This window comes from Rhinolophus sinicus, chromosome 4 (assembly GCF_057876585.1).
Source record: "Rhinolophus sinicus isolate RSI-liver-muscle chromosome 4, RSI-T2T, whole genome shotgun sequence".
In the NCBI taxonomy this organism is placed as follows: Eukaryota; Metazoa; Chordata; class Mammalia; order Chiroptera; family Rhinolophidae; genus Rhinolophus; species Rhinolophus sinicus.
This window is the reverse complement of record NC_142504.1, coordinates 112,336,080-112,349,670: the sequence shown is the minus strand read 5'-3', so window position 1 is coordinate 112,349,670 and position 13,591 is coordinate 112,336,080. Positions and strand designations below refer to the sequence as shown.

The following is a 13,591-nucleotide window of genomic DNA, read 5'->3' as shown; positions in this document are numbered from 1 at the left end:
GAACGCTTGCCATGTATTGCCTCAATTCTCTCCCGTCACCTGTCCATCCACACCCTATCTCAAGTAGGAAACCATGAACAAAAGAAAGAACAGAAGAAACTTCCTAGGTACCAGGAATGAGGTGGTGCGCTGCAGTGAGTGCTTTGCATAGCCCTAAACGCAGACCTGTGCAAAATAAAAATGAACTCTGAGCTATAGACGTGTATTCTTTAATAAAGTCGGAAGCATTGACTCTCCAATAAGGGAAACCATTAGGACATCATTCAAAACGTACTGATTCTTGAATTAAGCAGCCATGGTATTCGAATTACTTAGATTAGAATACGCACACTGGAAGAAGGAAGTCTTTCTGGAGGAGTCCCGTTGCTGGTAGAAATACCAGCCGGACATCATGACAGCTGACAGAAAGAATATCCAGAGTCTTTAGGAAAGTTTAAGTTATGCCCACCAGATTGCTTTCGAAGTGAGTTTCTGTCCCTCAGAGAAATTATTTCATCCTTTTCCTGTTCACATTGTAAAGTGTTATAGGCTGTCAGCAAATTAGTATCCCATCACTGGTGTATTGGACAACTGATGTTGTGTTTCAGGGATGTCAGCTCAGAAGTCTTAGTACTACCGCCTGTTTTCAGTAGTTTACAGTAGTCTAGCATAGCACACATTTTCTTTATTTCCCCCAAATCCTCACTGTATGGCACTGGTTATCACCTGCGGCACCACATTACAAACCCCTGGGGAACTTTAAAAGCATATCCATGCTCAAAACCCAGTCAGATCAAATCAGTGAGGAAAAGCCCAAGCTCAAGGGGTAGTCATAGCCGAGGCCATTTTTTAAAAAATAGTGGACTACGTAATGTAGATAATGATCAAAGTATCAGAGAGCAACAGTATGTGTTAAGTAGCCTTCAGAATTTTAAACAGTTATTTTAAAGGTGTAGAAGAATGCATTTCATACTTATACCTACATTTGGTAGCTTACAGTTAAACTCGGTATCATGATTTGGCACTAGATGGATGTACTTTTGTCTAGAAGACTCACCAGGCTAATACTTAATGATTCCAAAGTGTAATGAAGGCTCTAAACATCATCAGTAAAGTGACAGTTACTGTCCAATGGCAGAGCCCCAGGGTCCTTAGAGCATTCAGGGAGATGTATTCCTAGTTCCTAGCAAGGTAAATGAAAATGTATATTTTTCAAAGTAAATGCCAATATGTAAAAAGTATGCTTTTATTCTTTTTCTTGAATAGTATGTGAAAAATTTTACTAGACTTACGTAAATAGAGATAAATACAGAATTTTCTCTAACTGGTTGCCAACCTTTAAAAGTTCTATAGTTTGTGAAAGATATGCTGAGTTTCAATTTTAGACTAATATTAAATATTTTTTCCAAATAAAGAATAATGTGAACATGCAACAATTTATACAACAAAAACTTGCCTTGGATGCTATTAAGACATTTTATGAACACTTTCTTTTCCTGGCGGGGTGGGAGCTGGTAGTATTTATTTTTAGGAAGGATAAAAATTCAATGTGTATGAATACTAACATCCCATTTGGAAATATACACATATTATGTTTAATATATAACATATACTAGATTATATATGTATGAATGTATATATGTACCTATGCACAGGCGTATACATACATACATACATACTGTAAAAGATAATGAATGGTCAGAGAAAAGCAATTTCATATGTACAAAGAAAAAATCATGAGGAGGAAAGTAACTGCACATTTATATATGTCATATAGCTTACATAAAATGTACACATATAAATAAGAGAATGGCATATAGCCAATTTAAAAAACTACTGGAACTGGAATGAAAAGGCACATAATTTTATGGGTATCTATTTCAATTCCTGTCCTTTGAAAGGAGCAAGCATCACCATAAACAAACAACCCCGCCTCCCAGGTAGAGGTCTCGGTAAAGTTCTCTCCCGCCCAGTATTCAGGCATCAGCTAAGACTATCATGCTATTCACTCCACGACCATATCACCACAGACCGATATTTGATTTGCCAAATCCAAGCAAATCTCTCCTATGTTTGAAACTTTCATTTGTCTTTAAATGTACTTATTTTTCATTAAATTAATTTAAACATAATCCTTTATATAACCACTTTAACTGAAAGATCAGTTTTTTCATAAAGGTAATGCTAAAATAAATAAACATATATTTTTTAAATGTTTAAATTCTACCTAGACATGGTCAGCTGGATTTTGGAGCCTATTTTCTTTCTTGAAATGAGAAATCCACTGGTTTTTAGATTGGTGCAATGAAAATAAAATCATGTCCATTCAAAGAGGCGTGGAGAAATATCTGTATAGTATCTCCTCACTATGGCATAAATTCTTTCACTAATGAGCAATTCTGTCCAGTTTTATTGAATAAAATTGACATATAACATTGTATAAGTTTAATGTGTACAACCTAAAGATTTGACATATAAAATGGTTACCACAATAAGTTTAGTTAACATTCATCCCCTCACAGTTACAATTTTTTTCCTGTGATGTTTTCCTGGATGAGAACTCATAGAAACTTTCCAATACACTGTACAGTACTGTTAAGTACAGTCACCATGCCACACATGCCATCCCTAGAACTTATGTACCTATAACTGGAAGTTTGTAACTTCTGATTACCTTCACGCGTTTCTACCGTCTCCCACCTGCCAACAGCACTTTATCTGCAATATAAATAACTTACTGAGTCGAGTGAATGATATTACCTTTACATTACATTACCAATTAAAGAAAACATGTGTACGTTGAATAGTAGATATTACTGCGATGCTACCTGTCTATATACGAGTATGTATATTGCATAGCAGAAACTGTCACAACGGAACTTGAAATTATAAAACGTGGACTTGAGCACACACATTCCTACACACAAACCCAATCTATGTCTCTGTAACTCTGGCTGATTCATTTTGCTCTTTTTGGATTTTAGTGTATATGTAAGATGGGAGTAAAGTTAAACACACTTTCCAAAGAATACTGAATGATACAATACATGTAAAAATTCTTTATAAGCTGTAAAATTTAGGGTACACCAAAATGTGACATGATTATCCTATTATTATGAAGCCTCAAATTGAACTTTAAAGTGTTTGCCGTCTCAGTCATTTTACTGATAAGACAAAATATTCTCATTGAGAAATGGTGTCACAATATATAAATGAATGAGGCAATAATCCTGCTCTATATCTTAGTATATAACTAATGGAGATTTATACACAAAGTTGATGAAAATGTTCTCTACCTAGAATTCTTGAACACTCTCTGGACAAAGGTACCAGAGCTTGAAGAAAAAAGAAAATACTGTGCGTAAAGTAAGGCAAAAGCAATAAAACGGAGAGTAAAGAAATTATAGTCTGTCTTTCGTTAGTTTGCCTCATTCGATATAAATGACTTTTTCCTTAAAAATAGCACTTCAAAATTTACCAAATCTAGAGATGATCTGTAGACAGTAAGAACACAGGTAATTTTCTTGTGTTGCCTGATTTTTGTCTTCCATGGTTTCTAAAATGACGTGACTATAAATAAAAACAGGCCAAATATATGGATACTTAATAGTCCTACTCAATAGTATTCACACGGCTTATTATGATCCAAACAGAACAATACATTATAACAAAAATACTTCAAAAAGATGGCACCTATTTAAAACACAAAGCTTTCAAATTAAACCACTTCCTTCATGTTATTTCAGACTGATCCAAAACAGCAACCATTATTAAGCACTTCTGAAAGACATGTAAAGAAATTGGGACTGTAAATATTGCAAAGACCACTGTATAATTACCCTACTCACAATTTATTTCAGTCATTTGAAAGATGTCCCTAAGTACTGCGCATAATCTTAGTTATCTGAGACAACGCAGTCTTTTAAGGTTCACCTTGCCGGCAGTCATGTGCAAATCTATCAAGATGAAAACTGACACGTGGATTCATATTTCACTGCTTCCCTCAGGTATTGCACAGACGTGATCATTAAATACCGAAATCCAGCAAATTGTCTGGGTTTCATTTTTACAGTTAGGCTTACTTTTATTTTTGTTGTTTTTGGCTTTAAGTCTTGAAAATTCAAAGCACATCAGGCAGGCCCATCTGCGCCCATAGAAGTTTTTAAAAAAAGAAAACAAAAAATGCCACTAATGTAGGTAACAGAGTTTCTAAGAATACCTGAAATGTCATACACAAACATACAGTTGTAAATACATTAATATATAGGGATTGGATAGAAGCTTTATAAGACCTTTCTCTACTCTAAGATTCTAAGAATTAGGAATTTTTGTAGATAGATCAATAGATGAGAGATAGACATTATTGACAGATAGACAGACAGATAGATACAGATAGATACAGAAATAAGTGGCATGTGTACATCGTGTTCACAAATTAAAAATAAAAATAGTTCAAATAATTAGAATTTTCATACAGTCTAGATCCATATTTAATCAGAAAAAGATAAATGATAAACAACCATGGATAAAATGGACCCATTTCAGAAAGCATTGCCCAAGATACACAATATTCTAGAATGAATAAAGATTTAAACACACCCAATACAACTTCTACATCTTAAAGCCATAAATTGAGAATTCATATCAGAAGTAATGATCCTGAAGGTTCTTTTGAACTTTTGAATGGTCAAAATTATTAATTATAAATTATACATTTTATCTTAAATGTATTTATTGCATCTAATTCTTGGCAAATTGTTAATGTATGTCATATAAGATACAATCTGAAACTTATATAATGTTATTAACATGTTATCCCCAATACATTTAATTAAAAAAATATAATCTCTCTTCACAAAGTAGTTTCTAGAGATTTGTGACACCAGAGAAATTTTAAAATGCCCCAATCAACCAAAAATATACGCAAATGCACACTTAAAAATTTTCACTTATATTAATAGGGCGTTTCTATAAAGGGGTAAATTTTCATAAATATCTCTCACGAAAAACTACTCTTTTCCATCATCAGAGGAAAGCTGTTTGTAAGACAGGAAAACTCTGAGAATTTCTGGAAGGAGATCAATAATTAAGCCAGGAATGGAGGTGTCTTGAGGGTTTAATAAGGAGGGAAACAGGGCAACATGTAGATGAATTCACAATTCATTTTGAAAAAGATGGAGACGATGCAAAGGAGAAAATCCTGAACACACGTTCAGCTCATCGAGTTGGTGCTCATCACTCCACATGATGGCGTGGTCCTCAGCGTTTTCCCGCTTCCCTTGCAGCCAGGTTGGGGCAAAGTGACTATTACCAGACTAATGTAATACGAGCAGGAGTGACATAGTGGTATTTATTGTTAATAAGCCTGACAACGAAACATGACTCCAGAACACACACACACACACACACACACACACACACACACACACACACACACAAGCATTTACCACCTGAAAAACAGTACATGTTCCACGAGCATGTGCCCATTTGTTGAATGTGTAGATGCCAACGCTATCCTGAGACTCTCCTTTGACATCCACACAACCCAATATAATCCCTCACCTGACTTGGAGAAAGAAATAGAAAAAACCTTGAGTAAAATACTATTTGTCTGTGTACAGTGTTTCTGTGAATATTCCCATTGGTGTATTTGCACAGAATTCCTTACAACGATGTGAGGGGTGAGGGCCGAGTCTAGAATTAGTCAGACTGTGGCAGTCTGGAATTTGCCCAATGATGTCCATGATGGTGAGGATGACGTCACGCTATAAGCTGCATTTACTTTTGCTCCATTGATAGAGTCTATAAGCCGTGTATAAAGTTATTAATGGTTTCAGTGGTTGAGTTCCTAGTTTATCTGCCAACCCAAAACAAGTTGGTTATTTTGTAATATTTGCCTTGCTCACTAAATGTAACCCATCATTGGTCAGAAGAAAATAGCTGTAAGGCTAAGACAGAAACAATATTGACACATATGTTTTTGTTATGCTTTATTTTTATTAGTGGTTTTAGGTACCCTTTAAAAAAAATGCTGGCCACCATGGTACCTTGTGAATAATACCAGTCATGCAACCAACAAGTAAGATGGCCAGAGGAACTAAACAATTGTAAAGGCTTTTAAATCCTGCAGAAGGAAAACAATATATTCATAGAAACAGTGATATGATGTAATGAAAAATTAAGGCAGAATTTAAAGAAATGACCATGAGTCATGTCATTATACTTTTAATGATTTAATACCTTTAAAATTTAATGATTTAATAAACATTTTTAAAGACAAGAGTAAAACTCAGGAAAATGATTCTGGTTTTTTTCCTCAAAATTATTTTCCTAAATGGAAGAAAAGTTGATTAATGAGTTAAGACAAATTTCAAAACAAACATTCAAAAAAAGAAAGAAAGAAAGAAAGAAAGAAAGAAAGAAAGAAAGAAAGAAAGAAAGAAAGAAAGAAAGAGCTTTGTACTTCGCCCAAATAGTTGGCTAAGCAACTATCCTCAACAGGTAGCACTAGGTTCTGTAAGAGCAGGTGACAAGAGCCGTTTCAACCACATCAACCCGGAAGCCCTTCTATGGGAGTTGACCCATTGCCTAGAGGGCAAGAAACATTTTTCTGCCCTCATTCAGCATAATACTAAGCACTACTTGTGAGGAGTAAAGGGTACATTAGAACATTTCATCTCAAAATATGTTTTCATGTCATAACAATCTCTGACACATCTGGCCTCATACTCAGGCTCCCCCCCCCCCATTAGCACACTGTGTTTTCCCAAAAATAAGACCTACCCCAAAGTCAGTCCCAACTAAGATCTCAGCCATATGGAGGCATTTAGTAAGTTATGACGATGTTCTAGAAGAAGATGACATGACTGTATTTGAATAAATGTAGATTGTTGCAAATGAAAAAAATAAGACATCCCTGAAAGTAAGCCTTAATGGAGCAAAAATTAATGTAAGATCCGGTCTTATTTTCAGGGAAACACGGTATTATAAAATTTGGTTTTTGAAAGCATGAGTTCTGTCCATAACAAATCAAATACCTGTGTACATTTCATTAGAATTATTTTTGAACCTAAATTTCATTTTGAACCTAAACCATAAAAGAATCATTACTTATCTTTTGAGTTAAAATATTTTATTTGGAAAAGTCCATAGTTCTGAGTCCATAAAATTAGTACTATGTATTATTATGAAAATGAAATATGATTACATAATTCCTATACCTATGATTTGGGGCATGACTGTACATTTTCATTTTTAAGGCAAACAATATTTACTTAGAGTTTTATTATCTCATGGGACCCACTTAACTTACTAAGCTTCACAGAACCACGTGTGTTAAGTTTTGTTATTTGAATTCACCCTTCTGAACACCAGAATATTTTGAATAGAAATGTCTTCATAGTTTCTTTTAAATAAGTAATATTCTCCCGAAGAGTTAAGGTTAATTTAGTTTAATATTTTGGTTTAAGATGAAAACAAAACTGTTTCAACAGCAAACTCTGTGAAGTTCACAGTTCTCAAGTAGAAATAGAAGACAAAAGCAATTAATCTGCCTAGAAACATGCTTTTGTTTTCTGTGAAGCCTCTCCTTTACAAAGGCATAGCTCTGAACAGTGAGTATGGGAAGCGCAGCTTTGAAAACGTCAATACTATACATTTACACACATCTTTAAGGGGAAATGGTGCTCTAAAAGGACGTTTCAAAGGCTGCGAATGCCATAGTTACCCAAGAAGGGTGCAATGTTCTTTCCTTGCATTCTACCTTTTAGTTCAGCTGCATATTCAGTTATTACTGTAAGCAATCCTGGAAAGCTCACGTGGGGGAGGAATCCTATGGACTCCAGGGCCAAGTGCGCAAGGAGGAGGGTTCTCAGTGTTATATTCCTTAGTCTCATTTTCAGGTTCACGGTGACTCTGTGAAAGCAGATACATAGCTCCCCGGGGGATTTAAATCATCCGTGAGCTTATAACGCTTGAGGTGTCCGACACAATTAAGATTCCAAGACTGAGAAGACAGAGAAGGATGAATAAGCACCGTGTGGGAGAGGAAAAGCTTCAAAGGTCAACTTCCCGAAAGGGTTCTCCCTCCAGCTCTAGCTCCGCGCCTCCTTTGTTGGCTGATGGCTGTGCGGGTGACAGATTTGCACACTGCATCCCGAGTGCGAGAAGCCATCAGCCTCCTGGACAATCACAGCTTTTCACGTGCGTTCTTCCTTACCTCCCGGGGGAAGAATGAGGCGCATTCTGCTACCCAGGAGCAGCTCCTGAACCCCTCTGAGGGTCTGCATCTCCTCTCCCCCGGCGCCAGGCTAGGGGCAGGGGACTTTGTAGTCACCCAGTTTTGTACTCCCGGCTTCTACATATCTGCCGAGATTCCAGAATAGGTCCCTTGTGTCCTTGGGGTACAGTCTGCGCCTTGAACGTGAAACCCAGCAAAGGCAGCACAAAAAGGCAAGCCTGACTTTTCTCTTCCTCCTGCCTCCAACCCCTGTGTCCACCAACTCCCCACAAAGACACTTCTGGATGCTTGGTGATTCTTCCTCTTTTAGGGACTCGGCTCGATTTTCTAAAGATATATTTAGTTTCTCTCTCTCTCTCTCTCTCTCTCTCTCTCTCTCTCTCTCTCTCTCTCTCTCTCTCTCCATATATATATATATATATATATATATATATATATATATATATATATATATAATTTGTTGAGTGACAAAATGAACGAGGTTCTCCCTCCTTCCCTCCGCCCTCCAAGTTGTAGTATTATTCCTCCATTCAGACGGGAACGCAAGGAACGTTCACGTCCAAGGCCGCTTTGCCCCAGGATTCCGGAGCTTTCAGAACTGGAACTTTGAGACCAGTGAGGTATAGACAGCCCCGGAATCCAAAAAAGAAAGAAAAAGAAAACAAACGGGCACTTTTTGCCCCCAACTGGAGTTTTCCTTCTGGTTCCAGTGCCCACCTCCCACTTGGCGTGCCCCCGGACCTCGTGCGGGTCCCTCGACCTTCCCCCGCCCCCTCATCGGCCGAGTCTGGGCGGCTCTTGGTCCAGGTACCGCCCCTCCTCTCCTGCCCGCTCCTGTCCACACCCCAGGTCCTCTAAGAGCATCCACACGTCCTTCTTACCTCGTCTGGTCACTAGAGAAGTTTTGAACCTTCAAGGTCTACACTGTTTCTGTCCCAAGTCAGGCAGAACATCTTTCAAGAAAGACTAAAAAGGTCTCCATAAACTTTGCTGTCGCGAAAGCTCCCGTGCCAGCAGCCGTGAGCACACACCTACCTATACATGGGAGCAGGTACACCTGTCGAGGCGCACACACGGCCAGGGAGCCAGCCAGTGGGTGACTGTTCTGGGCTCACACAACTCGCTGGCAACTGCCGGCGGGGACACACGGCACCGGTTAGACATCAAAGAGAATTTCAAAATGGGCTTGGGAAGAGGGTACTAGACAATGATGATTCTAATACACACACAGGAGCATCTGCCCACCTCCCACCACAGAGCAGTGCTACCCGAAAGGCACACACTTTTGAGAGGAGACCATTGTGGGTGGCACTGTACATAATCCGCCCTCCGGGGTACATTTATCTCGGAACTGACAGTCCCTGTCGCCTACAGGACTTCTCAGTCTGGGTCCAAACCAGCCCCTGGCACATTCGGCTGTGGACCAAGGTGCTCCCGCAGCCCTCTCCCCGGTGTGCACAGCACCCCTCCCCCAGGCAGGTGCAGGCCCCCAGCCCCGCGGAGCAACAAGCGGGCTGTCTGCGGGAGGCCCGGTCCCTCTTTGCCCCTGTCTCCGCGCGGGTCACCTCTCCCCGCCCCCCGCACAGCCAGCCGCGCCAAGCGGACATAGGGGAAGAAGAAAGCCGAGCGAGCAACTCACCCCCAGCTTCCTGCTGCGGATTTTCACGTAGCCCTGCTTGACTATGTCGTTAAAGTTGGAGGCCATGGCCAGCGCGTTCGGCTTCTGCGAGTAGAGAGCCGCTGTCCGCTGCCAGGTCCGCGCAGGTCTCGCATCCAGCCAGCCGCCGCCTGCAGCCGCGCCGCCGGGTCCCCCCGAGCTCCGGCCGGCGGGGATGCGGGGTGGGTGGCAGGGCGCCCGCGGACTGGGAACGCAGCCCTGCGCCCGGAGCAGCGCCCGCCCTCGGCGTGCGGGTCCTCACCTTCGCCCCCGCAGCCAGCTGCGGGCGCCCCCAGCGCGCCACCGCCCCCAGCAGCTCCCACGGGCGGGCGCCTCACTCGGCGGCGCACAGCTGGCCGGAGCGCACCAACGCGGCTCCCCGGCGCAGGGGGAGGGGAGGGACGGCGGGGCGGGCCGATTCGCCGGGCCCGCTCCCTCCCCCTGGCCCGCGGGGTGGCTGGGCTGGAAGATGCTCGCAAGACGCGCTCCATCACTCGCCACTCAGGCGGGGAGCTGCTCCCGCCCCCGGCTCCCCGGGCCGCTCCCACCCGGTTCCCTGGGCCCGCGTCTGCCGGGTGCCGGGAGGCGGATTCCTGAGGACGCGGCTCCTTATTCTGGGGCTCTTAGTCTCCACTCCCAAACTGGACACCGGGAAAGGGCGGTGGGGACGCTTCCAAGGAAGAAGGCAAACGGGGCAAGACAATGATGTATTTCAATGGCTGTGTTTACAGTGCATTTTTATTCCTAAGCACACGCTCGCACTCCAGGTCTTGCCCCGTTAGGAAGTGTAAATCGACGCCAAGCCCTTCCTGGTGCACACAAAGAGACCAACGGTGCGCATGTGTCTAAGCCGCTGCTGCTGAAGACACTGAAGCAATCAGGCCAGGCAGCCCGTCGCGGTCGCCTACGTGGTCTCCCGAGAAGCACCAAGGACCAGAGTGGATTGATTTATGCCCGCGTTTTGGTTAACTGACTAAAAGTGGCTCGTGGCTTTTCATCTTCTAGGGGAAATGGAGACCGTAGCTGTTACCGGTAGTGGATGCAAATGATTTATTCAAATGCTCAACTAGTAAAAAAATACAATGACGAACTTTCTCTCCGTCGTGTAGGAACTCAAGACATTTAAGAATAGGCTATTCTTTATTGTAAAGAAACTTTAATTTAAAAATTATATCATTTTTATAAGATTCAAGGGAAAATAGGGAGGATTGAATTTTCGCTGGAGGCAATGTATGGATTTTTTTCTATAGGAATATAAGAATACTTAGTGTCTTACTAGCTAATGATGCTTCTAATTAAGAAAAAAAGGATAAAGATTAAAAATTTTATAAGTAGCTATTTATAAATAGTCTATATTTAATAAAAATTCTAGAGAAGATCGTGTTCATTTCTACTTATTATACGGAATATTTTTTTTCCTGTTTTCAGTTAAAATTTCTTAGCCCTATTGGGAACATAATATTAAGAAACTACTTAACTAAGGAAAGAAAAAAAATACAAACTGGAAGGACCCAGTAGCAAGGCCCTCCCCCCCAACCACATAGACCACCCAGGTTTGATTTTTTTCCCCATCATTGTTAGGAGTCTCCATCTAGAGACCATGTAGCCCAATGGAAACTCGAGCTTGCCCTATCAGCATGATATTCCGATTTATTCATTTATGTAGCAAACCTTTGTTTGGACTATCAACCATGCAGAGCACCAGATGCTGGGGAAGACACTTAGAATCACACCGCAAGATCCCGCAGGCTGTCACTCTGGAAGAAGCTCAAGCTCTAAACTTGCCAGAAAACTTGCATGAACTCCCTAATAACTTGATGTGATTCCCCTCCTCCCAATACATGGGCATGTTGCCTATTCTACTCATTTCTTATGTTACATATACTACATGGCTGTTACTTCTTTTCCTTATATGAAGACTATTTTAGATTTGCAGATGCTTTAAATAGATTACTTCACTCAGGCTTTATTGCAACCCCATGTGTTAAGAAAAAGTACTTGCCATTTAACAAATGACGAAACTAAGACTCAAGATACCTTCAGATACAGAGCCATAATTTCAAGATTGGTTTAGGGTCCATAATAATTTCCATAACCACCATAATTTATATAATAATCTTTTCTCACAAATCAATGGTGAAATATTTAAAGCCATGGATTAATTTTGTCTCAGCAACAATCTCAATGGTTACTTAAGAATGAGTTATGGTTTGTAAGTCTGTTTTTAATAATTAAATAATGATTATGCCTTTGCACATGTGGTTATGTAGGTTTTTATAACACCCTAATATGATTTAAATATTCTCCTAGAGTTATTAAATCTACAGATTTAATTCAATCCCTATCAAAATACCAATGGCATTTTTCACAGAACTAGAACAAAGAATCCTCAAATTTACATGGAACCACAAGAAAACCTTGAGTATCCAAAGCGATATGGAAAAAAAAATACAATTGGAGGTATCATGTTACCTGATATCAAACTATACTACAATTCTATAGTTATCAAAACAGCATGATTCTGACATAAGAACAGACACATAGATAAATGCAACAGAATAGAGTCCAGAAATAAACCCACACTTATATAGTCATTTAATTTATGACAAAGGAGTCAATCTTATACAATGGAGTAAAGACAGTCTATTCAACCAACAGTGTTGGGAAAACTGGACAGATACATGCAAAAAAATGAAACTACTGTATTTCCCTTAAAATAAGACCTAGCTGGATAATCAGCTTAATGCCTCTTTTCGAGCAAAAATTAATATAAGACCCAGTATTCTATTCTATTCTATTCTATTCTATTCTATTCTATTCTATTCTATTCTATTCTATTCTATTCCTATTCCTATTCCTATTCCTATTCCTATTCCTATTCCTATTCCTATTCCTATTCCTATTCCTATTCTATTCTATTCTATTCTATTCTATTCTATTCTATTCTATTCTATTCTATTCTATTCTATTCTAAAGACTAGGTCTTATATTGTAGCAAAACAAGACCAGGTCTTATCTTAATTTTTGCTCTAAAAGACTCATCAGAGCTGATTGTCTGGCTAGGTCTTATTTTCGGGGAAACACAGTAGGCCACTTTCTTATACCATATACAAGAATAAACTCAAAATAGATTAAAGACTTAAATGTCAGACCTGAAACCATAAAACTCCTAGAAGAAAGCATAGGCAGTAAACTCTTTGATACTGTTGTTAGCAATATTTTGGGGGGTATGTCTCCTTGGGCAAGGGAAACAAAAGAGAAACAAATAGGACCAATCAAACTAAAAAGTTTTTGCAGAGTGATTGAAACCATTGACAAAACAAAGACAGTTTACTGAATGGGAAGATATTCGCCAATGACACATCCAATAAGAGGTTTATACAAAATACATAAAGAATTCATACAACTTAACACCAAAGAAACAAATAATCTGAATTTAAAAATGAGAACACCTAAATTGACATTTTTCCAAAGAGGACATACAGATGGCCAAGAGACATGTGAAAAGATGCTCAATGTCATTAATCATTAGAGAAATGCAAATTAAAACCACAATGAGATACTACCTCACTTCTGTGAGAATAGCTATTGTCAATAAATCAACAAAAAACAAGTGTTGGCGAGGATGTAGAGAAATAAGAATCATCCTGACCTGTTGGTGGAATTGCAAATTGTTGCAGCCATGATGGAAAACAGTGTGGAGGTTCCTCAAAAAA

The 13,591-nt window shown here is 39.7% G+C and overlaps 1 protein-coding gene across 1 annotated transcript in view; it reads right to left on the bottom strand.

Moving 5' to 3' along the window:
• The window catches only part of DOK6 (docking protein 6), a 274,647-nt gene extending 264,418 nt beyond the window's left edge, over positions 1 to 10,229 (bottom strand). Inside the window, exon 1 of the mRNA XM_019729346.3 lies at positions 9,858 to 10,229. Within this exon, the coding sequence (XP_019584905.1) occupies positions 9,858 to 9,923 (66 nt within the window). The 5' untranslated portion in view covers positions 9,924 to 10,229. The remainder of the gene's footprint in view (positions 1 to 9,857) is intronic.
• Between the last annotated feature and the right edge of the window lie 3,362 nt (positions 10,230 to 13,591).